The 22,404-nt window shown below is 39.3% G+C and overlaps 1 protein-coding gene across 3 annotated transcripts in view; it reads left to right on the top strand.

Moving 5' to 3' along the window:
• LOC116975511 (von Willebrand factor D and EGF domain-containing protein-like) overlaps nucleotides 1-22,404 on the top strand; it is a 244,904-nt gene that overhangs the window by 121,449 nt on the left and 101,051 nt on the right. For all 3 annotated transcript variants that reach the window (XR_004412640.1, XM_033024697.1, XM_033024696.1), the window contains exons 14-18: nucleotides 621-782; nucleotides 2,928-3,032; nucleotides 9,851-9,965; nucleotides 10,812-11,062; nucleotides 19,801-20,020. Coding sequence is in view for 2 of the 3 variants with exons in the window: in XM_033024697.1 (XP_032880588.1) it covers nucleotides 621-782; nucleotides 2,928-3,032; nucleotides 9,851-9,965; nucleotides 10,812-11,062; nucleotides 19,801-20,020 (853 nt within the window). In the remaining variant the exon portion in view is untranslated. The remainder of the gene's footprint in view (nucleotides 1-620; nucleotides 783-2,927; nucleotides 3,033-9,850; nucleotides 9,966-10,811; nucleotides 11,063-19,800; nucleotides 20,021-22,404) is intronic.

Raw genomic sequence — 22,404 nt, 5'->3', positions numbered from 1 at the left:
CAGTGATGTTTCAAGTTGGGATACTTCTTCAGACTGGTTGGAGAAGAAGCTAGAAAAAGCCTGGAAACTGATAGATGGGATGCGGGGGACGTTAGGTTGGCAGATGGGTGGAGTAAGTGACAAATGATCGAGGTGAAAAGGAGACAAAGAGTGTCAGGTAATGAGAGGAGAAGTGAAATGTAAAGCTGGAGGGAGGGATGTGCATGGATAGGAACAGTGAGTTGGGGAGAGAAGGGGAGAAAAAAGTGAAATGGGGACTCGGGAATGGGAGATGAGTGTATGAAGGTAGGGAGAGAAGTAGGATTATAAAGGAATGGAAAGGAACAGGATAAGGGCCCCCTTCAAACACTTATCTCATATCTCTGAATCCCCCATTTCCCTTTTTTTTCCCCATTGGTTGTGAGATAACTTATCTCTGGATGTATCATGTTGCTACGGATATACTGTATCCTGTAGGCTATGAACTAGTATACCATATCCCTCTGCTTCCTCCAAAATATTTAACATTTATTTTATTGTCTCTTTAGTAGCATTGGCCACAGCAATGATATGGAATGCATTTGTCATCATATACATCCACAAGAAACTCATTCTGTCTGTCCTGTTATTGTTAAACACAGTGTATAAATAATGAATGGGTTCCAGGAGCTAAGCATACAACAAAAGCAGAGTTCCTTAGCACCAAAGCAGTTGATTGCCCAATTCCAGCCTTAACAACTACGGAAACTGAGACTGTGGACTTCATGTTTTCAGACAAACCATTTGCCAGGTGGCAAATAAAGGTAAGGTTTTTGAAGAAATCTGTACAGAAATTAAAATTAATTTACAGCCTAAATTTTGTTTTTGTGCATCAGAAGCTGCAGTTTCCCAGCAAGGCCCGAAACAACCCAGCACCTCCTGTTATTCTCAGCATCCTCACTTCTTTCTTTGGCAAAGGTTTAGCATTCCAATTTTACCTTGAAATTATTTGGACTACATTTTTTAACAAGTGGGCAAAGCACCCGTCCATTTATACAATTGTACATTGTGCCTGTTAGAAAACCTGATGGTGTCCGACCTCTTGATTTTCTTCATCACTCAACCTGCAATTCCGGGGATTGTATGGCATTACTCAATACTGCCAGTACCTCTGAATTCCAATCCCTAAATAGAATTGAACCATGCAGCTGGAAATTTCTTGGTACTCCCTACTTATATCTTTCAGAAGCATTAAACAATGTAGATATGTGCCTAAGACCTGTCCCATAAACAGTTTTAGTCATCCATCATCTTGCCATTTCAAGCTCCACTTATATATTTTGGTCTCAGCAAATAGTTTTACTGTTCTTTTATTTCCATTTTAGAATCCTTTCTTGCCCTGCACTAGTACATCCAAATGGGTTTAACTTAGACAAGTGCAAGGTGATGCATTTTGGGAAGTTAAACCAGGCCAGGACATAACGGCAAATTGTGGGCTGTGAGGAATGTTGCTAAACAGAGAGACCTAGTGCTACAAGTACATATTTCCCTGAAAGTGGCAACACAGGTGGACAGCGTGATGAGTAAGACAAAAGGCATGGATACCTTTATTAATCAAGCCAATGAGTACAAGGGTTGGGATGTCATATTACAGTTGTACAAAATATCAATTAGGCCCACTTGGGGTGTTGTGTGCAGTCTGGTCACCTCACCAGAGGAAATATGTGATCAAGCTAGAAAGAGTGTAGAAAAGATTCATAAGGATGTTGCCTACATTGGAGTGTAAAGGAAGATTGGATAGACTGGTTTGTTTTCCTGAAATGAATGAGGATAAGACATGACATGATAGAGGAAGATAAAATTATGAGAGGCAAAGACTTGATAGATAACTAGAGTCTTTTTCCATTATAGGGGTGTCTAAAACTTGATAACATTGGTTTGAAGGAAGAGGGAGGATATTTAAAGCAGATTTGATGGATAACTTTTTTTCAGAGTAAGAAAAGTTGGTATCTGGAAGGAGCTGCTATAGGAGGTGGTGGAAGCAGAAACAGTAACAATATTTAAGAGGCATTAAGGCAAGTACTTGAATGAGCAAGGCATAGAGGGACATGGAATTAATGCGGGAAACTGGGATTAGTATAGATAAGCACGATGGTTGGAATAGGCATAGTAAGCCAAAAGAACTGTTTATGCACTGTACAACTCTTTGTGTTTATGATCACCTAAATATGTCAGTAAATCCCAGGCTTCCCCGCTTTACAGCGCATTAGCCAAAATCCAGAGCATTTAGGTAGCCCTGGTGGTTCCAAAGCCACTTTTAAGTGGCTTTTCTTAAGCTACCTTAAGAAAAGCCACTTAAAATCAGTTCTATCTGGAACTTGTGTATGACTCCTAACATCCAAAATATTTTGTTTTATTTTGAAGTTCTTTTGTATTGGAAGATATTTCCATTGTCATGGTGGCGATTTCTCCATTTTGTTAATGCCTTCACCAATATCGCATGAATGTCCTCCACCCACTTTATTCCATGTAAAACATTCGGAGCCGTGAGTTGCAATGCTTGAAACTAATGCACCAGAGAAAATGTAAAAATGAACCCATAAACAGCTGGGAAACAAATGAAATGTAAGTCAAAATGTGGGGGGGAAATGACATTCCCACTAGGGTCGAATTCCATGCTAAGTTCTGAGCTGCATCTTCCTCCTGCAACAGCTGCTTGCTTCCCAGAGTTTGTATGACCTCCACACATGATCCTCAGTTATGAAACTATTTAGGAGGTGCACTCTGGAGACGATCACTGTTATTTGTCATCTATGAATTCAATCATATGTTTGATTATGCTTTTTCTGTATTTTTTAACTGGAGTTAAGAAGTATTTAAAAAAAAATATATATATCTAAAGATGAATTAATATTAGATAAATTAGTATAAAATATTTTGCAAAAGTATTGTTGATTTCTCTCTGACAGATTACAAATGATGGATCCTTGTTCAGTGATTCGAAGGTTTTGACACTTTATGATGGAGTTTGCCAGATCTGTGATAACATTCCGACTGGACTTTGTAAGTTGAAGGTAATTTGAAATTCTTGAATACTGAGAAATCTTGATTCTAAATTTATGGTTAGAACTTTAAAGGTTGAAAAGAACATCACTTATTTGAATTGAATTAGTATTCTGCGTCAGTTGGATATCTGGTGAGATATGTTACCACAGTGAAGATCTTCAAAACTAGCCTTTTACCAAAACACGTAGAACGATTCTGTTTCTCTAATATAAATATAAGGGGAATTATTTCCCTGTAGGGAACCACTGCACTGTTCCAAACTCAAGAAAATTAGACACAGACTGTCAAAAGCCAAGATTCAGGCCTTTAAAATATGATTGCGGTATTGCTGGAATAAAGCCATCGAAAGCCAAGCACAGGACACAAGTATCTATATTACTAAAAGTCTGATCCAGACCACTTCCTGTTGTTCTCTATGTTGATTTTAGAACAAACGCTGCCACTTACGGCTGTGATTTTTGGCCATCTTAGTCCCCCTCTGCTACACAGGACAAGAGGATTTTTCCCAGCGATGAAAAATAAAAGAGTTATTCGTGATTAAAAAATGTTGAGATTCTCTCTCCTGAAGGCCACGCCCCTTCCGGAGGGACTATAAAACCCGGAAGTGTTGAGTGTCTCAGTCTCTGCAAGATGGGAGAGCGAGAGGGTCACGTCTCTCAGTCTGAGCTGTGAATAACACTGAACACATGTCTACTAAACTGTGAGTGGTTTTACTGACCTGTCAGTGCCCTTAATGTGGTTTGAAAATATAGTTTGGAAATGCTAGGGCTGTGTTGCCTATGGTTTGGAAATGCTAAAGCTGTGTTGCCTTTGGTTTGGAAATGCTAAAGCTGTGTTGCCTTAGGTTTGGAAATGCTAAAGCTGTGTTGCCTTAGGTTTGGAAATGCTAAAGCTGTGTTTCTTAATTAAAGTTGCCTTGCCTAATTAAAGTTGCCTTGCCTTCAATATAATTAAAAGTCTAATCTTGACCACTTCCTGGTTGCGCTTTATATTGATTTTAGAAACAATTCTACCACGTACGGCTGTGATTTTTTGCCACCTTACTCAGAATCCGCATCCGCATCCGCTCATCTGGTTCCAAGGATTTGTCCCATCGATGAAAAATAAAAGAGTTATTAGTGTTTAAAAAATGTTGAGATTCTCTCTCCTGTCAATCACGCCATGAAGGCCACGCCCCTTCTGGTGGGAGGGACTATAAAACCTGGAAGTGGGCGTGGTTCAGTCTCTGTAAGAAGGGGGAGTGAGAGGGAGAGGTTCAGTCTCTGTCCTTAGTAGCCTTGCACCCTGCTTGAAATGGTATGAAACTGCATTTGAATTTGGTGGCCTCGCACCCTGCTTGAAATGGTATGAAACTGCATTTGAATTTGGTGGCCTCACACCCTGTTTGAAATGGTATGAAACTGCATTTGAATTTGATGGCCTTGCACCCTGCTTGAAATGGTAAGAAACTGCACTCGAAGTTGGTGGCCTTGCACCCTGCTTGAAGTGGTATGACACTGCACTTGAATTTGGTGGCCTTGCACCCTGCTTGAAGTATTATGAAAATGTACTTGAATTTGGTGGCCTTGTACCCTGCTTGAAGTGGCATTTCAAGGAATAGCCATGAGTCAACTGCCAGCCCACCAGCCTTGCACAATGCTTGAAGTGGTATTACACTGCCCTCGAATTTGGTGGCCTTGCACCCTGCTTGAAGTGGTATGACACTGCACTCAAATTTGGTGGCCTTGCACTCTGCTTGAACTGGCAGGAAGCTGCACTTGAATTTGGTGGCCTTGCACCCTGCTTGAAGTGGCATTTCTAGGAATAGCCGTGAGTCAACTGCCAGCCCACCAGCCTTGAGTGAGTGAGCTGCCAGCACACCAGGCTTGAGTGACTGAGCCGCCAGCCCAATAATCCATTTGGCCCACAATGCCCATACTAGCCCTCTGGAAACCAGTCCCTTCAGTCCACAACACCCATACTAGCGCTCCCACTTAGTCTGGTATCTTATATTACTTGTCCAGCAAAGGATTACCTTACCCTTTATGGAGGAGCATTCAAATAGCATCCCTTTGTGCTTGCAGTCTTTCAACCAAGCCACGAAAGCTCTGATGATTTTGTCTTATTCATACATATATTTAATTCACATATTTGTTATCTCTATTTTGTGTGCCTGGTAAACATAAGACATATTCTCAAGCACCATTCACATACTCGGGGTGTTTGCAAGCACTCCATGGCTAATGAGTAATTCTCCTGAAGATGTAATCATGATTTTCAATGTAGGAAAATGAGGTTTATATATGCATGGTATTACTTGTACAAGGCATTGTGATAATGACCTAATAAATTTCTCCTCTTATATTAGTTGAGAGATAAGCATTGATCAGAGCACTTAATGTTTCCTTGAAATAGTGTGATGGGATTGTATAAAGCCTCAATTTAATGTCTCATCCGAAAGATATTTATGCTTAAAATTGTTATTACTTTTTTAAATTAAATAATAGTTTTTAGGACATCTGATTGTTAAGTATTAAAATATCAAGCTTTATTCTAATGTAAACAAGAGATACAGGAATAAAGATTGATTTGACCACGTGAACATAACCATGAATTGTTTTACCACTGAAAACCTATAAGTGCCTCAATTCTAAACTCTTGAATTCCCTCCCTAAAAATCCCCCTGATCTACATGAGAGCAGCGAAGGGTTTTGGCCCAAAACGTTGCCTATTTCCTTCGCTCCATAGATGCTGCCGCACCCGCTGAGTTTCTCCAGCAATTTTGTCTACTGTACATACATGTTCAACTTGGAAACTCGCCAATTACAAGGATTTTAATTTTGGGCTGTGGCATCAGGGAATAACTAGGTGAAGTGTTAATTGGAATGAGCTTTGAAGGAAGTGATCAGGAAAGCAAGGTGGGAGTTCCCAGGAGATGACTGGTTGAGAGAGGATGAGGGAGCTATTAGGGAATTGATAGAGGTTGGCCGAGTGGAGGAAGCAAAAGCAATGCTTACACTGCTCTACAGGTGGGCACATGCACTGAAGAACTATAAAAGGAGTGGACGTAATTGGAAGGAAAAGTATGTAGAAATGAATGGATGGGATTCCAAGTTGGTTGAACAAAGTCTTTGGCATTGCTTAGCAGACTTGAACATGGAGTATTTATAAATACAAAAAACTGTATCATGATATTTAAATATATGACATATATCATATAACATGATTTTAACTGGCAGAAAGTGTGCTGCTATTGAACTGCTATTATTTCTACTTGGATAATTTGACAAAATCTAGCATCAATACTTTGGAATTCTTTATTCTACTGAAATGTATCCATGCTCTCAGTTGGTGAAATGACTTGGCTGATTTGCTTCTAACTGTTTTGTTTCATTTGAATAATCCAGAATGTCTTTTTTCTTTTATTAAATATTGAGGAAGAATTGAATATTTTAAGTGTTAATTTGCTTCAGGAAGTAGATCTGAGTGTGATAAGTTGTCAATTTTGCCAGTTTCTCTTCTGTGACACTGATGATGTGATTTTAACTGACAGAAAATATGCCGCATTTTGACCTGCATTTATTTCCACTTGGCTAACCTGACAAAATCTGGCATCAGTACTTATACCTAGCCATTTAATCTCAGCTGTCACAAGTTTCTTGTTGCCATTCTCTCAGGCACTTTATCAGACACTGACTGAGGCCCTTCCCAAGACCCCTCTTCACCTCGTCCTTCTCTAATTGCACAATTGCCTTCTGGATGTTTATCACTGTATAAGAAGGGACAAAACTGTCTGTACTTTCTGAGGAGGCTCCGCTCTTTCAACGTATGCAGTAAGATGCTGCAGATGCTCTATTAATCAGTGGTGGCCAGTGGCATTGTCTTCCCCTGTCATGTGCTGGGACAGCGGGGCGAAGGCCACAGATGCCAACAAAATTAACAAGCTCATCAGGAAGGCTGGCTCTGTCCTGGGGGTGGAGTTGGATTCACTGGAGGAGGTCTTGGAGGGGAGGATGCTCCTCAAACTGCGGAGCATCTTGGACAATACAGTTCACCCCCTCCATGACATACTGGTCAACCTGAGGAGCACCTTCAGCAACAGACTGGTTCCACCAAGATGCAGTACAGAACGCCACAGGAGATCCATTTTCCCTGTGGCTATCAAACTGTACAACTCCTCCCCCATCTGTCATGGGGTAGTCTAACCCCTCCCCCCCCCCTCCCCCCATCCCCATCCCCAATCTTCGCACATTTCCAATCCTGGACTTCCCTCTCGTCACTTTAATTTAATGTTTCATGTATCTTGTTGTGTTTTATGACTGTTGGCAGACCAATTTCCCTCCTGGAATAAACAAAGTTATATTATATCATATGTTCATATCATTGTCTTATCTTCTTTTCAGCATCTGTAAAACAGTGCAAGATTAGCTAACCCTCATTGCAGGTTTCAGACAATGCAACAAAGCTACTGTTTACATAGACATAGAAACATAGAAAATAGGTGCAGGAATAGGCCATTCGGCCATTCGAGCCTGCACCGCCATTCGATATGATCAATGCTGATCATCCAACTCAGTATCCCATCCCTGCCTTCTCTCCATACCCCCTGATCCCTTTAGCCACAAGGGCCACATCTAACTCCCTCTTAAATATAGCCAATGAACTGGCCTCAACTACCTTCTGTGGCAGAGAATTCCACAGATTCATCACTCTCTGTGTAAAAAATGATTTTCTCATCTCGGTTCTAAAAGACTTCCCTCTTATCCTTAAACTGTGACCCCTAGTTCTGGACTTCCCCAACATCAGGAATAATCTTCCTGCATCTAGCCTGTCCAACCCCTTAAGAATTTTGTAAGTTTCTATAAGATCCTCCCTCAATCTTCTAAATTCTAGCGTGTACAGGCCGAATCTATCCAGTCTTTCTTCATATGAAAGTCCTGCCATCCCAGGAATCAGTCTGGTGAACCTTCTCTGTACTCCCTCTATGGCAAGAATGTCTTTCCTCAGATTAGGAGACCAAAACTGTACGCAATACTCCAGGTGTGGTCTCACCAAGACCCTGTACAACTGCAGTAGAACCTCCCTGCTCTTATATTCAAATCCTTTTGCTATGAATGCTAACATACCATTTGCTTTCTTCACTGCCTGCTGCACCTGCATTCCTACTTTCAATGACTGGTGTGCCATGACACCCAGGTCTCGTTGCATCTCCCCTTTTCCTAATCAGCCACCATTCAGATAATAGTCTACTTTCCTGTTTTTGCCACCAAAGTGGTAACCTCACATTTATCCACATTATACTGCATCTGCCATGCATTTGCCCACTCACCCAACCTATCCAAGTCAACTTGCAGCCTCCTAGCATCCTCCTCACAGCTAACACTGCCCCCCAGCTTCGTGTTATCCGCAAACTTGGAGATGTTGCATTCAATTCCCTCATCCAGATCATTAATATATATTGTAAATAGCTGGGGTCCCAGCACTGAGCCTTGCGGTACCCCACTAGTCACTGCCTGCCATTCTGAAAAGGACCCGTTTACTCCTACTCTTTGCTTCCTGTCTGCCAGCCAGTTCTCTATCCACATCAATACTGAACCCCCAATACCGTGTGCTTTAGGTTTGTATACTAATCTCTTATGTGGGTTCTTATCGAAAGCCTTCTGAAAGTCCAGATATAACACATCCACTGGTTCTCCCTTATCCACTCTACTAGTTACATCCTCGAAAAATTCTATAAGATTCATCAGACATGATTTACCTTTCATAAATCCATGCTGACTTTGTCCAATGAATTCCCCACTTTCCAAATGTGCTGCTATCCCAACTTTAATAACTGACTCCAGAATTTTCCCCATTAGACTAACTGGTCTGTAATTCCCCATTTTCTCTCTCCCTCCCTTTTTTAAAAAGTGGGGTTACATTAGCTACCCTCCAATCCTCAGGAACTACTCCAGAATCTAAAGAGTTTTGAATGTAGGATAAGCCATGTAAATATTGATGATTGACAAATGATAATCAACAAATCAACAAATATGGACTAATGAAATGTCATTGTCATTGTCATTTATTTTAAATATGATACATCAGTAAACATGGCACAATTCATATAGTTTAATGGCATTATTAATGTACTGTAGATATTGAAAAGATTAAATTGAGAAGATTCAGGTGCTTAATCCAATAAAAACAATAAAAACGAGTAGTAATGGCCTGTGGTCATAAAGTGTAAGACACTTATAAAAATATATGAAGAACAAATAACAATGGGAAATGCTCAAATAACATTGAGCTTTTAAATTGTTAAACTTACGGAAAGTTATATTTACCAAGATAAAATGGACACAAAGAGCACAAAACTGCAAACATGATTGGATCAAGAAAATACATATTTGGTCACGTACCAAAATAAACTAAGAGTATTGGCTAAACAAGGAACTGCAGATGCTGGCTAATGGGGTAAAAAGATACAAAGTGCTGGAGTAACTCAGCAAGTCAGGCAACATCTCTGGAGAACATGGATGATGAAGGGTCTCGACCTGAAATGTCATCTATCTATGTTCCCCAGAGATGCTGTCTGAGTTACTCCAGAATATTGTGTCCCAGGTTGACCTGTCCAGAATATTGTGTCCCAGGTGCTCCTCAGGTTGACCAATACTCCAGACTATTGACTTACAGCCAGCTATCACCTTTACCTAATTTTAGTGTAATTATCCAAAAATTAATTCTCCCTTAATACATGTAATAGCTTTATGCGTGTACTTGTTAATTGTTTTAATCATAATCAAATGTTGAAGTCATTTTTTCAATAACCTTTATTTCAGCAAATGTAATTGATTTGTTTTCATAGGAAAAAACGTGCAATATAGATGGACTGTGTTATGGGGAAGGAGACCTAAATCCAACAAGCCTTTGTTTGCTGTGCAACCCAAACATATCCAAGTTCACCTGGTCTATTAATGAAAGTAAGTTTATATCCAAAGACCCTGAATTTCATTAAGTAACTCATGCCAAAAAATTAGATTGCTCAGCACTGTTTATTTCAGCACCACACAATTGAAGTGGTTCCTCCCACAAATTTTTATTCCATAATGACTATTTTGAAGTTATTTTACATTATTTCAGAAATTCCACGTACTTACTGATATGTGTTGTTGTAAATTTGATGTGATTATGTCAAAAGATATAATTTTCCATGCATGGCTTCCTTGGAACATGTTGGTGAAATTAGCTCATGTCCCCGAAATGAATGTCATTAGCCTTTTTAATGGTGAGGGACAGAAGCATGAGCTCACTAAATTTCATACTTGTCCGTTATCCTTAAATTCTCACATCCCAAAATACTGATATCACCACCTCTGCCCACCACTTCAACACTATATCCCTAGTTGTTGGCACTGACCCCAAACCAACTATCACCAGAGGTCTCTTATCGAAAGAACTCTGAGGACCCAATCACTAATTCTCCAAAGTGGTTTATTCAACTTTATGGCTTTCATAGCCAAAGTTTTCTTACTCTGTTCTCCATCAAGCAAGCCCCAAGGCCAATATTGCATCTGACCAATGGCCCTCTCTTTCCCCCAGAGTTGTGCCACCAGATACATGGACATGAAAACATCTATTGAATAGCAAGGTCATGGGTGAAGTTTGTAATTGTGGGTTCATGACTGGTGTTTGGAGCAGTGACAATGTAACATACACATTAGGGCACTACTATTGTATTTTGACATTGCTGTGTAGGAAGGAAAACTGCAAAAGCTAAATGTTTTATTGGATTTACCACCGATGTTTTTGCTTTTTATTCCATGAAGACAATCAACCACCAATTTATCAAGAGTCTACCACCAAGCTCCAGACATTTTTCGGTGAAAGTTTTGTGTACCAGTTCACAGCAGTGGATCCAGAAGGGTCAGCTGTACTATTCTCACTGGAGTCTGCACCAGAGAATGCCAGTCTGTTACCTGCTGGACTTCTGATCTGGAAAGTGAATTCCCAAAATTCAGGCAGATTTGACTTTACCGTGTCTGATGAGTGTAATGCACAAAGCACATATTCTGTTCAGGTGAGTCCAATACATTTAAATGCAAAATCATACATATTTTTGTTGATTGTTCAAAATATTTATGATAAACGTCCCTACTTATCGTATACTGGCTCATCAAATTATTTTAATGACAAACACTTAAGAAAATAATTTGGTTTATGCCTTCTGAAACTCCATTGAAATACCACACAACAACGATATGCTGATAAAGTTCTAACGTTGTGAATTGAGAAGAGGTAGGACAATGATGCAAGTCGGTGAATGCCACTGGGCTTGCATGTGTATCTCGTTGTCTTACTATTTTTCTATCTCTTTGCGGAAATACATTTGTTGGAGAATTGTGCCCTTCTGTATAAGTAGAATATTACACATTCCTTGAAGGATCTTCAATGTGAAATTTAACTATTTTCATGGATACTTACTGATTTGCTATTGTATATTGCTTTGCTATTGTATATTTCCATTGAAGTCAGTTTTCATTCATAAATATCTGACTCTCCTTGGCATGCAACAACATTTAACAAATCACCTCCATCCACTGTATCTAGCCATTACTTGCCGGGCTTTGTCTCACCCCCACCTCTTTTTTTTTTTCCAGCTTTCTCCCCCCCCCCCCACCCCCCTATTCCTATCCGTCTAACGAAGGGTTCCAACCTGAAATGTTGCTTTATTCATTTCCTCGACAGATATTGCCTGACCCACTGAGTTTCTCCAGCACTTTGCGTTTTATTTAAGATTTAAACATCAGTAGTCCCTTGTGTCAACATTTGACAGAGTGTGTTACCAAAGAGCAATAGTAACATTAAAGACATCTGGAGCTGAGGTGAAAGCACACACAGCCTGAATTCATGCTTAATATTAAGGAATCTAGTATTAATGTGAGTTTCATTGAGCAGTATCTTTGGATCACCATATTTTACCTGCTTCAGTTATGAACATTTCTCTATCACACCATCAAGAGCGAAGATATTTTCTGATGATCAGAAGTTAGATCTCCTGCATGATAACCTTCTCAATGTCCAAAGCTTTCTTGGCATTAATCAGGAAACTGATGGATATATCTCGATTTTCATGGATGGTTGCAACTTTGAACAAAAACAAGGAGCTCATCATAAACCGGAACAAGCAGCCTACTTTATTGTCACCTCATCAATCAATGTTAGGATCATCACCTTCATTACGGGCATTATGCCTCCAGTATGTACAGCTGCAACAAATCATCAGCTTTCTTTAAAAGCATCTCCAACCCCATGATCTCTACCATCAAAGAGGGCAAGGGCTCTGCCACCTGTATTTCAAGGGCACTGCCACCTGAATTCTCGCATTCCACACTCACCAGATTTCAAACATATCATGGAGACACAAGAGATTGCAGGTGGTGAAATATGGAGCAAAAGAACAAAGTGTTGGAGGAATTCAGCTCATCAATTGGCTTCAGGCAAAAAGATAGTCTGCATTTTGGGTCCTGATTGTGAGCCCCTCTTTTTCCCCCTCCCTCTTGCTTCTTATTACTACCTGTCTTCCCTCTCATTACTGATACAGGGTCTCACCCCAAAATGTTGTCCATTTCTCTGCCTTCACAAATGCTGCTTGACCTGTTCAGTTCCACCAGCAATTTGTTTTTTTTATAATAAATATCATCACTGCTTAACTCATTCTGAATCGGAATTCTTTAGTATACCCTAACAGCACAATGGAAACATCTTCACCACCTGATTTACAAGATCGACAAGGCACTTCACCACAAAGTTTCCATAAGCAATTTGGAATGGTCACCAAGTTCTGGGCTTCAAATGATGCCTACATTCTGAATTTGGACAATAGAAATACATAATAGAACTGCAAGTGATGAACAACCCGATCTGGCCACTAATGTTTGTACTCCTTAGAGACTTGCCTTTTCCAGATAAGCCGATGTTCCCAAAATACAGCCCATTTCAGGAAGGCAGGGGCCTGTGTGGCAGCTGGGTCATGTATGATGGGGTAACACCATCACATGAAGTGCAGAGTGCAAGCCCTCTTGCCATGAAAAAGTAACATGGACAATGAAATAAATCGCACTCAAGCTCTGACAGTGAAAGATTTTGAATGGTTCACAAAGACTTTGATATTTGCAGACATTCATAAACTTTCAAAAATCAATTAAGAAATTAACTTTTTTTAAATTATTAATGAGATCAAAATTAAATCTAATTTATTCACTTTGAATATATAAAATCATTACAGCAAACTGAATTAATTCCATAAAATATACATTACCTTCACATCTGTACCACCCCATTAATATGAATAAACTTGGTCTCCAGGTGTCAGGTTTATCCTGGTGTAGGTTCAGTAAATAAATTCCCCAGAACTGCTGTGAAATTGCTTGATGTAGGTGATGTGCTACAGGACTCCATGAGAAATCCAAATTTGGAGCACAGCAGGGAAACCATTGCTTAGTTCAGCCAACACATTGAGGACTTGCTGTTTACTTGGGACTCGAGAACTTCACGGGGGATAAATGTTGGCAATTCAACTGTGGCTGCTGGCATTTCCCAGCAAGGTTCATCACACTAAATTCCTCAGCTTCGTATGTGTTTTGAATGCTTAAGCAAAGGTTTCAACCTTCGCTCCATAGATGCTGCTGCACCCGCTGAGTTTCCCCAGCAATTTTGTGTACCTTCGATATTCCAGCATCTGCAGTTCCCTTTTGAACAGAATATAAAAGTCTCTGTGCTCAAATTTTGTGTGGAGACACTCATGCTGATCTATAATGCGAGAGTAAATTAGCTATAATTTTAATCTAATCGTCTGCCAGGAAGCTAATGTTTGAGTGCCTGTTTTTGGTCCATTCAAATCAGTAAAGGTTCATTCAGGACTTCTTGCAAGACAAGGTTCTTTTAAAATTAGTAGGATCTAAGTCCACTACACAATGGTTTTATTTTCATCAGAACTGCTAAGGGTGCCCTTCCTTTTCCTGAAAGCATTGTTTTATATTTAAAATATTTGAATGAGAATTTATGTTCTAGTTTAAGTTTGCTTGAATAATGGACCTATTATAGAAGGTCATACATTTATAGGGAAAGGTAGTAAGGTACTTATGCAACACTTTTTATGGATTAGTAAAGTCAATGCCGTAACTGGAGATGCACGTTTACATTCCATCATGGTAGATTGGGAATTTCCATCATGGCGGATTTGCTGTCAAATTTCTTACTTTTCATAATTATATCCACATCACTTCCAATGGCAGCTCATTTCATGTATACTACAGACCCTGTGTGTGGAAAAACTTGCCCCTTGGGTTCCATTGGAATCTTTCCCCTCTCACCTTAAATTTCTAGTTTTAGATCTGGGGGACAGATGGTGGCTATTCACCTTATCAATGTCCCTCATGATTTTGCAAACCTCTATAAGATCACCTCTAGTGGTCTTAGAATGCATAAATCCCTGGGACGTGATCAAGTGTATTCTTGAACATTGTGGGAAATCTGGGGAAAATTGCAAGGCCACTACCAGAGATATTTGTATAATTGATAGTCATTGATAGTTTCCAGAAGACTGGAGGATGGCTCGTATTGTGGTTCTATTTATGAAAGTGTATGGTATAAGCTTGGTCAATGAATAATGGTGTTTTATTGTCACATATGCACTGCAAAGCCAAATTCTTGCACAGGTCACCTTATTTTGGCACCATTTACAAAAGAAAATTGCAGACCAGTGAGCCTAACACGTTAATGAAGGGGTTTCTGAAAGACAGGATCTAAATAAATGTTGAATATGAAGGACTGATTATGAATAGTCAGCATGGATTTATATGTGGGAAGTAGTGCCTCATCAATTTGATTAATATTTTTGAAGAGGTGGCCAAGAAGGTTGAGGAAGACATGGTGGGAGATGTTGTCTACATGGACTTTAGCAAGGCTTTTGACAGAATACTGCACAGTGGGAGGGTCTGTAAGGTTAGATCACATAAGATCCAGGGCAAGCTAGCCAAGAGGAGATAGAGGGTGGTGGTAGAGTGTTGTTTTTCAGACATAAGGGCTGTAACAAGAGGTGTGGCACAAAGGTCAGTATTGTTTGTTATTCATATTAATGATTTGGATGTAAATAGAGGTGGCATGGTCAGTAATTTTGTTGATGACACTAAAATTGGTGTTGTAGTGGAGAATTAAGGTTGTCTAACATTAGAAAAGGGTTTTGATCAATTGGGTCAGTGGGCTGCGGAATGGCAGATGGAGTTAAATAATTCACATAAATACGAGATGTTACATTTTGGTAAGATAAATCAGGGCAATATTTGCACAGTAAATGGGAACACCTTAGGGAGAATTACAGTCAGATAAACCTCAGGGCACAGGTGCAGAGTTCCATGAAAGTAGCTACACTGATAGATAAGGTGCTGAAGAGGCATAGTTGCCTTCAGTAGTCATGGAATTGGGAAGGCATGTTACAGCTCTACAAGATATTGGTAAGGCTACATTTAGAGTATTGTTTTGTATAAGGAGAATTTGGATGGTTGGATTTTTTTGGAGAGGTTGGATAATTTTTTTTCCATGAAATGTATAATCTAAAATAAAAAGCTAGTACTAATTATGGTAATCATGAAATTATTGGATAGTTGCAAAACCCACTTGGTTTGCTGATGTCCTTCAGATAATTACTCACTCTGGGCTAGGTATGATTGTAAACCCAAACAGTGCACTTTGGTCTTAACTCATTCCTGAAATGGCCTAGCTATTTATTTTGTTACATTACGATGCAACATATCAGAATAAAATCAGGCAGATTTTCCTCTTACGATCATCTGTGGATTTGTTCCTGAATTAGGAAACCTATCATACTGTCAAGTCAATGTAATTCTTCAGCACAGTTTCCAGACAACATGAAATCACATGGCATTCAGTCTGCTATAAGCAAGGAAGCTGACTGCTAACTATCTACTACCTTCCCTCCACCAGCCGATGAACACAATGAACACAAAAACAAACAGAGCAACTCTGTTCAGGCTAACTAATGCCCCATCATTTTGATCTCAATCACCAGCAAATTATCATCAGGACTATGAAAGGGCACCTGCTGACCAATAATCTGATCACCATTAAATTTGCCAGAAATAGTTGGCTTTAGACTTTGTGAAAGTTTTGCTCCAAACATAGATAAAACAGTTGAATGCAAGAGGTTAGGTGGGAGTAACTAACAAGGTAACATTAAGGTAACATTTGACCAAAAAGACCTTCAAACTAACAGGTGAAATTGAATTCTACGATAAACTTTAGACACGAAGGAAGAGGTTGGTGTTGTTGTTGTATGAGACCAGTCATTTCAAACCATGGACATTGTTTCAGTAGGTTTTTTTTACACCAGTGTCTTTCACCTCAATATCTCCAGATGCTTTGCTCATGCATTTCACTCCATCATTACATCAAAAATATGTATTTCCACTGCTGATTACAAAATATTCAGTTACATTTGCATCATCTCAATTATTCATCTGGTATATATGTGCTTGCAACAAGACCTTGTTAACATTCAGGCGTGGACAGAGATGCAATGGGCTTTGCTATCACAGTATTTCCTGCTATCAACATTTTAGCATTGGCCTGAGGTTTAAAAAGACCAGGCAGAAAAATTAGTATAATTGTAAGTCAGAGGATGGGTGCTCTGTGTTGAGTCTCTCTCTCTCCTGATAAGCCTCTTCTGCAACATATCTGCATCCACAGTGTGTACATTCTACAAGTACAGTGCATCAACTCTCCAGGTGCATTTTAAACAGCTTAAATAATTGCCATCAATTCAATGTTGAAAGATCGGAAAACAAACTGCTCGAGGATACAGAATGTCAATCCACAATGTCACATATCCCTTAACTTATAAACTAATGATGCATTCTGAATCTCTCAACCTGTCTCATTGAGGGCCCTACACTTATTTTATCTGCACTTTATCTGTAACACTATATTTGCACTCTGGTTCTTTTGCATTACCTGGGGTTCTCATTTATAGTTTCATTGGGCAAAATTAGGGCACATGGTATTGGGGGTAGAGTGCTGACATGGATAGAGAAGTGGTTGGCAGACAGGTAACAAAGAGTAGGGATTAACAGGTCCCTTTCAGAATGGCAGGCAGTGACTATTGGGGTACTGCAAGGCTCGGTGCTGGGACTATATTTACAATATACATCAATGATTTGGATGAAGGGATTCAAAGTAACATTAGTAAATTTGCAGATGACACAAAGCTGGGTGGCAGTGTAAACTGTGAGGAGGATGCTATGAGAATGCAGGGTGACTTGGACAGTTGGGGGAGTGGGCAGATGAATGGCAGATGAAGTTTAATGCGGATAAATGTGAGGTTATCCACTTTGGTAGCAAAAACAGAAAGGCAGATTACTATGTAAATGGCGTCGTTGGGAAAAGAGGAAGTACAACGAAATCTGGGGATCCTTGTTCATCAGTCTATGAAAGTAAGCATGCAGGTACAGCAGGCAGTGAAGAAAACGAACGGCATGTTGGCCTTTATAACAAGAGGAATCGAATATAGGAGCAAAGAGGTCCTTCTGCAGTTGTACAGAGCCCTAGTGAGACCACACCTGGGGAATTGTGTGCAGTTTTGGTCCCCTAATTTGAGGAAGGACATTCTTGCTATTGCGGTAGTGCAGCATAGATTTACAAGGTTAATTCCCGAGATGGCGGGACTGTCATATGCTGAGAGAATGGAACAGCTGGACTTGTACACTCTTGAGTTTAGAAGGATGAGAGGGTATCTCATTGAATCATATAAGATTGTTAAGGGTTTGGACACATTAGAGGCAGGAAACATGTTCCCGATGCTGGTGGTCCAGAACCAGGGGCCACAGTTTAAGAATAAGGAGTAAGCAATTTAGAATGGAGACGAGGAAACACTTTTTCTCACAGAGTGGTGAGTCTGTGGAATTCTCTGCCTCAGAGGGCAGTGGAGGCAGGTTCTCTGGATACTTTCAAGAGATATGTGGCTCTTAAAAATAGCGGATTCAGGGGAGAAGGCAGGAATGGGGTACTGATTGGGGATGATCAGCCATGATCACATTGAGTGGCGGTGCTGGCTCGAAGGGCCAAATGGCTTACTCCTGCCCCTATTGTCTATTGTAATCACGTATGGAAGATTTATGGATGATTGATGGTGTACAAAACGTTTTTCACTGTACCTCAATAAATTGATTGGCAGATTGAAGGATACAGCATGGAAACAGGTATTTTGGACATGCAAATCCACACCCTATCATAGAAACATAGAAAACAGGTGCAGGAGTAGGCCATTCGACCCTTCGAGCCAGACCGCCATTCAATATGATCATGGCTGATCATCCAAAATTGGTACCCCGTTCTGGCTTTTTCCCCATATCCCTTGATTCCCTTAGCCCTAAGAGCTAAATCTAACTCTCTCTTGAAACACTGTTGATCGATCAACTGTTCACGCGAGTTCTATGTTTTTCCAACTTTTGCACACACTAGGGACAATTTACAGAGGTCAATTAACCTACAAAATCCACAAGTCTAGGATATGATATTGTCTTTTAAAATAACTGATAATAAGAGAAATTCCACTATCAATTTAAGCAATATAACAAGGGGGAGTGTCAGGGTGATTTTTACAATGAAATATCCACAGGAATTTGGCCAAAACTTACTTGATTACCAACTATAAAATGGTAGTATTAGTAAGTTAACCTCTATTGATCACCTCATGCCTCTATGAAGATTGAGCTTTGAAACTGTTTAAAAATATTCCGTTTCCACATAGTCACATTGTTTGTTTCAAGATGATTTACTTGTGAAACCAACATGAATGATCATGGCACTTTAATCCAAATTAGTCTTGGTGCATCTGAAGTTTCCACAATTGTTTATGCGATAATGCTTTAGAATTTCAGTTAGTTGGGCCAATTGTTCGCCTCTACATATTAAATTGGCTGTTTTGTTCTCAGGGGCACTAACAGGAGAACTGTTAAAGCTTCTGAATGAAAGAAAGACTTGTTTTACTACAGCATCTTTCATGACTTCAGATCATCAATAAGCTCTTTACACTTGAACACTTTCAAAACCTGCACACTTAGTTTTAGAGTTGCTGATTACATGCAGAATGGACATTTCCCTCCGATTTCAGTACATATTCCTGGTTAACATAATTTGGATTCAAAGAGAAGAAAGATGAAGTGATGACTACTTCAGAGAGTGAATGGAATTATAAAGTGCAACTTTTAGTGTACATTGCAATCAACAGGTTTGTCTTTACAGAAAAATAATTATGGCGTAATAATGAATGTGCCAAGTATTTAAGTAGCCACTTACATTATTTGCAATGAAATTCCAACCTTAATTAGGCATGAAATCTTTTCTGTATTAATTCTGTTCTACTGGTTCTACTGATACATTGATTGACATACCTCTTGCCGTAGTGATGAAATTGTACTCTGCAACTTGCTGTGAGGTGAGTGGATCTCCAGCTGGGTGAGATATGAAGAGGACCAAAGGTATTAGCATATAACTAATTAGTTGTAGAGCAGAAAATAGAGCTTTAATTATTGTTACAGCAAGCAAAACCGGCACTATTTGATTTTTATTGGTACAAATGCTTTTCCATTTGGTTTGCCAATTATAAAATGTAAATTGGCCAAAGGTCATGGAGCAGTAACACCCCACAGTATATTCACAGGAATCATTTAAAATCTTCTTGTATGTAGGATGGTATACAATGTGATGGACTACTCAAATGTTCCTTATTTTTCTTCCTAGGTTGCAGTGAAGTCGTGTGGCTGCATAAATGGCGGAACATGTGTCACAGATATCAATTTCCCCCCAGGAAGTGGTGAATACCACTGTGTGTGTCCTGTCGGTTTTGAAGGGGAGTTTTGTCAAGAAAATGTAGATGACTGCAAATCAAATCCATGCGGTGTGGGCACCTGCATAGATAGTATCAACAGCTACTCCTGTAGATGTCCAGCTGGTCTTACAGGTAGCAAGATGTCATTGTCATTATAAACAGAATGATTGATAAAAATGTGAGATGAAATGGGGATAAATGTGATCTTGTATTATTTTCTTTGCCTCCTGTATTGCAGGAAGATATAATTTATCTTATAGAATTACGATGATTACAACATTGCCATAATTATACAGCAGAGCTCAGTAATTTCTGAAAATGATTGCTAGTCATGTGAATAATGTTAAAAATTCATTGGATATGAAAGGATTTTCTTGAGGCTGCAGTTGTTAATTTGGCTGAATACCTTATACCATCTATTCAGAGAAGCTCTTCTTTCCTTTTCTACAAATAACAAAAGTGGAGGAATTTCAGGCTTGCATATCATATTTACAAAGGAAGGGAAATAGATGGGCAAGACATACTGAGGGGATATTATGGCCTGCGATTAATCTGTTTTGCAATAGTGATGCAACTTGTATTCCGATTATAGATGCTTCCCGATTTAAGTCAGATATTTATGGAAGTCAAAAACTCAAGTGCCACTGTGCAAGCGTAAATTTACTCTTTGTATTGTGTAGTACCACATGGGAATATCCACAAAGACAGCTGACTAGCTTGCAGAAACGGTCACATGCACATTAGCACTCTGCTACCAAGACTACCGAGATGCGCAACTCGGAAATAAAACAGTGGGCTTAAATAATTGCTTGCATGAGTGTGAGTTTATGCAAGTTGCCTATTACATAAGTTGGGGAATGCCTGTACTTTAGAAACAGTTCAGCTGAGAGGATTTTCCAATATTGTTATTGTTGCTTGAAATAATATCAAAGAATTTGAGATTGATGGCTCTCTCAAAGTCAATGTAGTTCATGAAAATCAGTAAAAGGTGGAGGCTGTTTCTCTGGATACGTTCAAGAGAGAGCTAGATAGGGCGCTTAAAGATAGTGGAGTCAGGGGATATAGGGAGAAGGCAAGAATGGGGTACTGATTGTGGATGACCAGCTATGATCACATTGAATGGAGGTGCTGGCTCGAAGGGCCGAATGGCCTACTCCTGCAACTATTGTCTATTGTCTATTGACTTAAACTGTTGCTCTTTCCATAGATGCGTCCTGACCTGCTGAGTGTTTCCAGCATTTTCTGTTCTTAGTTAACTTACTTTGTCATTACATATATTACAAAACATATTATTTGCTATATCTTCCTGTTCTGACCCACACTTAATTTTTTCACCTTTGCTTGTTTTTTGATCCTGCTTCAAAGCATTTTTACAATTTTTCTGCATTAAGGGTGTCAAGTAGGTGGAAGATATCATTCTTGTTGGCATCTCAGTTCCCCGTGGAAATCAATGGAAGATGATCTCCGGATGGAGTCTCTTCTTGATTGTAGCCCTAACCACAAAATTGCAAGGTTTGGACTAAAGCTTAGTTCAACAGTAGATTTGGAAATGTAGTTCTTCCATTTCTCATTGATAGTAAACATTTCTGCAGCTATTCACAAATTATTTTTATCTACAAAGCAATAACTTAAAAGTAACAGACTTTTTCTCTGTTTTACTGCATATATCTCTGAGCTTTGTGTTGCTATGTTCAGTTCATTAATTTCTAAGCATTTGCTTAAAAATATTTTAATAAGTATAATACAGACTAGTTGATTTTTACTTTTAAAACAATTGATTTGCATTTGCAATCTGCGTTCACAATACTAAATATGGAAATTGCATTCAAGTAGTTGCAGTACTTCAATACATGTAGGAAAAAACACCTCCTTTGGGAAATTTATCATGCTCTGTGTTTAGGGTGATTGCATAGTTCTTGCCACATAGCATAAGATCTCGTGGGGCAAGGATGTTTCAAATTCATAGAGCTGAATCAGTCCAACATATTGTTTTCAAGATCTATCCAGAAAGCAGAGAATCATTGATATCCTAAGCTGACCCATTCTTCACATTTATATAGTGATGTTGATGGTTAGGAGTTGAAGTTATCACTCACCTGTAAACTAGGTGCTTTAGTGCTTATGCAGAATTGTTAAATAACCTAGGACTGCTGCAGATCTCCATCAGAGTTTCCTCTGCCAATACCTTGTTATGACTCTTAAGAGCCCACTTTAATTGGCAAATGTCCCAAACATATTAGTCCTATATGATTGATGTGAGTGGCTGGTATTTCCAAGGAGGCAAAAAGGCTTCACATTTGTAAATTGTAGTGAAATGCATTAACTTACAAGAGTGCATGTGGCATGTTGTTCTTTGTGTAAACTCAATATCAAAATCCTACATCAGCAGGAATTGTGAACTTTGGTAGAGAATCCATGTTCTCACTGAGTGTGTACTTTATTTATTCTTTCATGGGTTGAGGTGGTCATAAACAAGGATGATATTTATAGTTCATTCCTACTTGTTCCTGTATTTA

Source organism: Amblyraja radiata, chromosome 7 (genome assembly GCF_010909765.2).
Source record: "Amblyraja radiata isolate CabotCenter1 chromosome 7, sAmbRad1.1.pri, whole genome shotgun sequence".
NCBI lineage: Eukaryota > Metazoa > Chordata > Chondrichthyes > Rajiformes > Rajidae > Amblyraja > Amblyraja radiata.
Note: the sequence above shows the minus strand (reverse complement) of the source record. Positions and strands in the feature narration are given on the sequence as shown.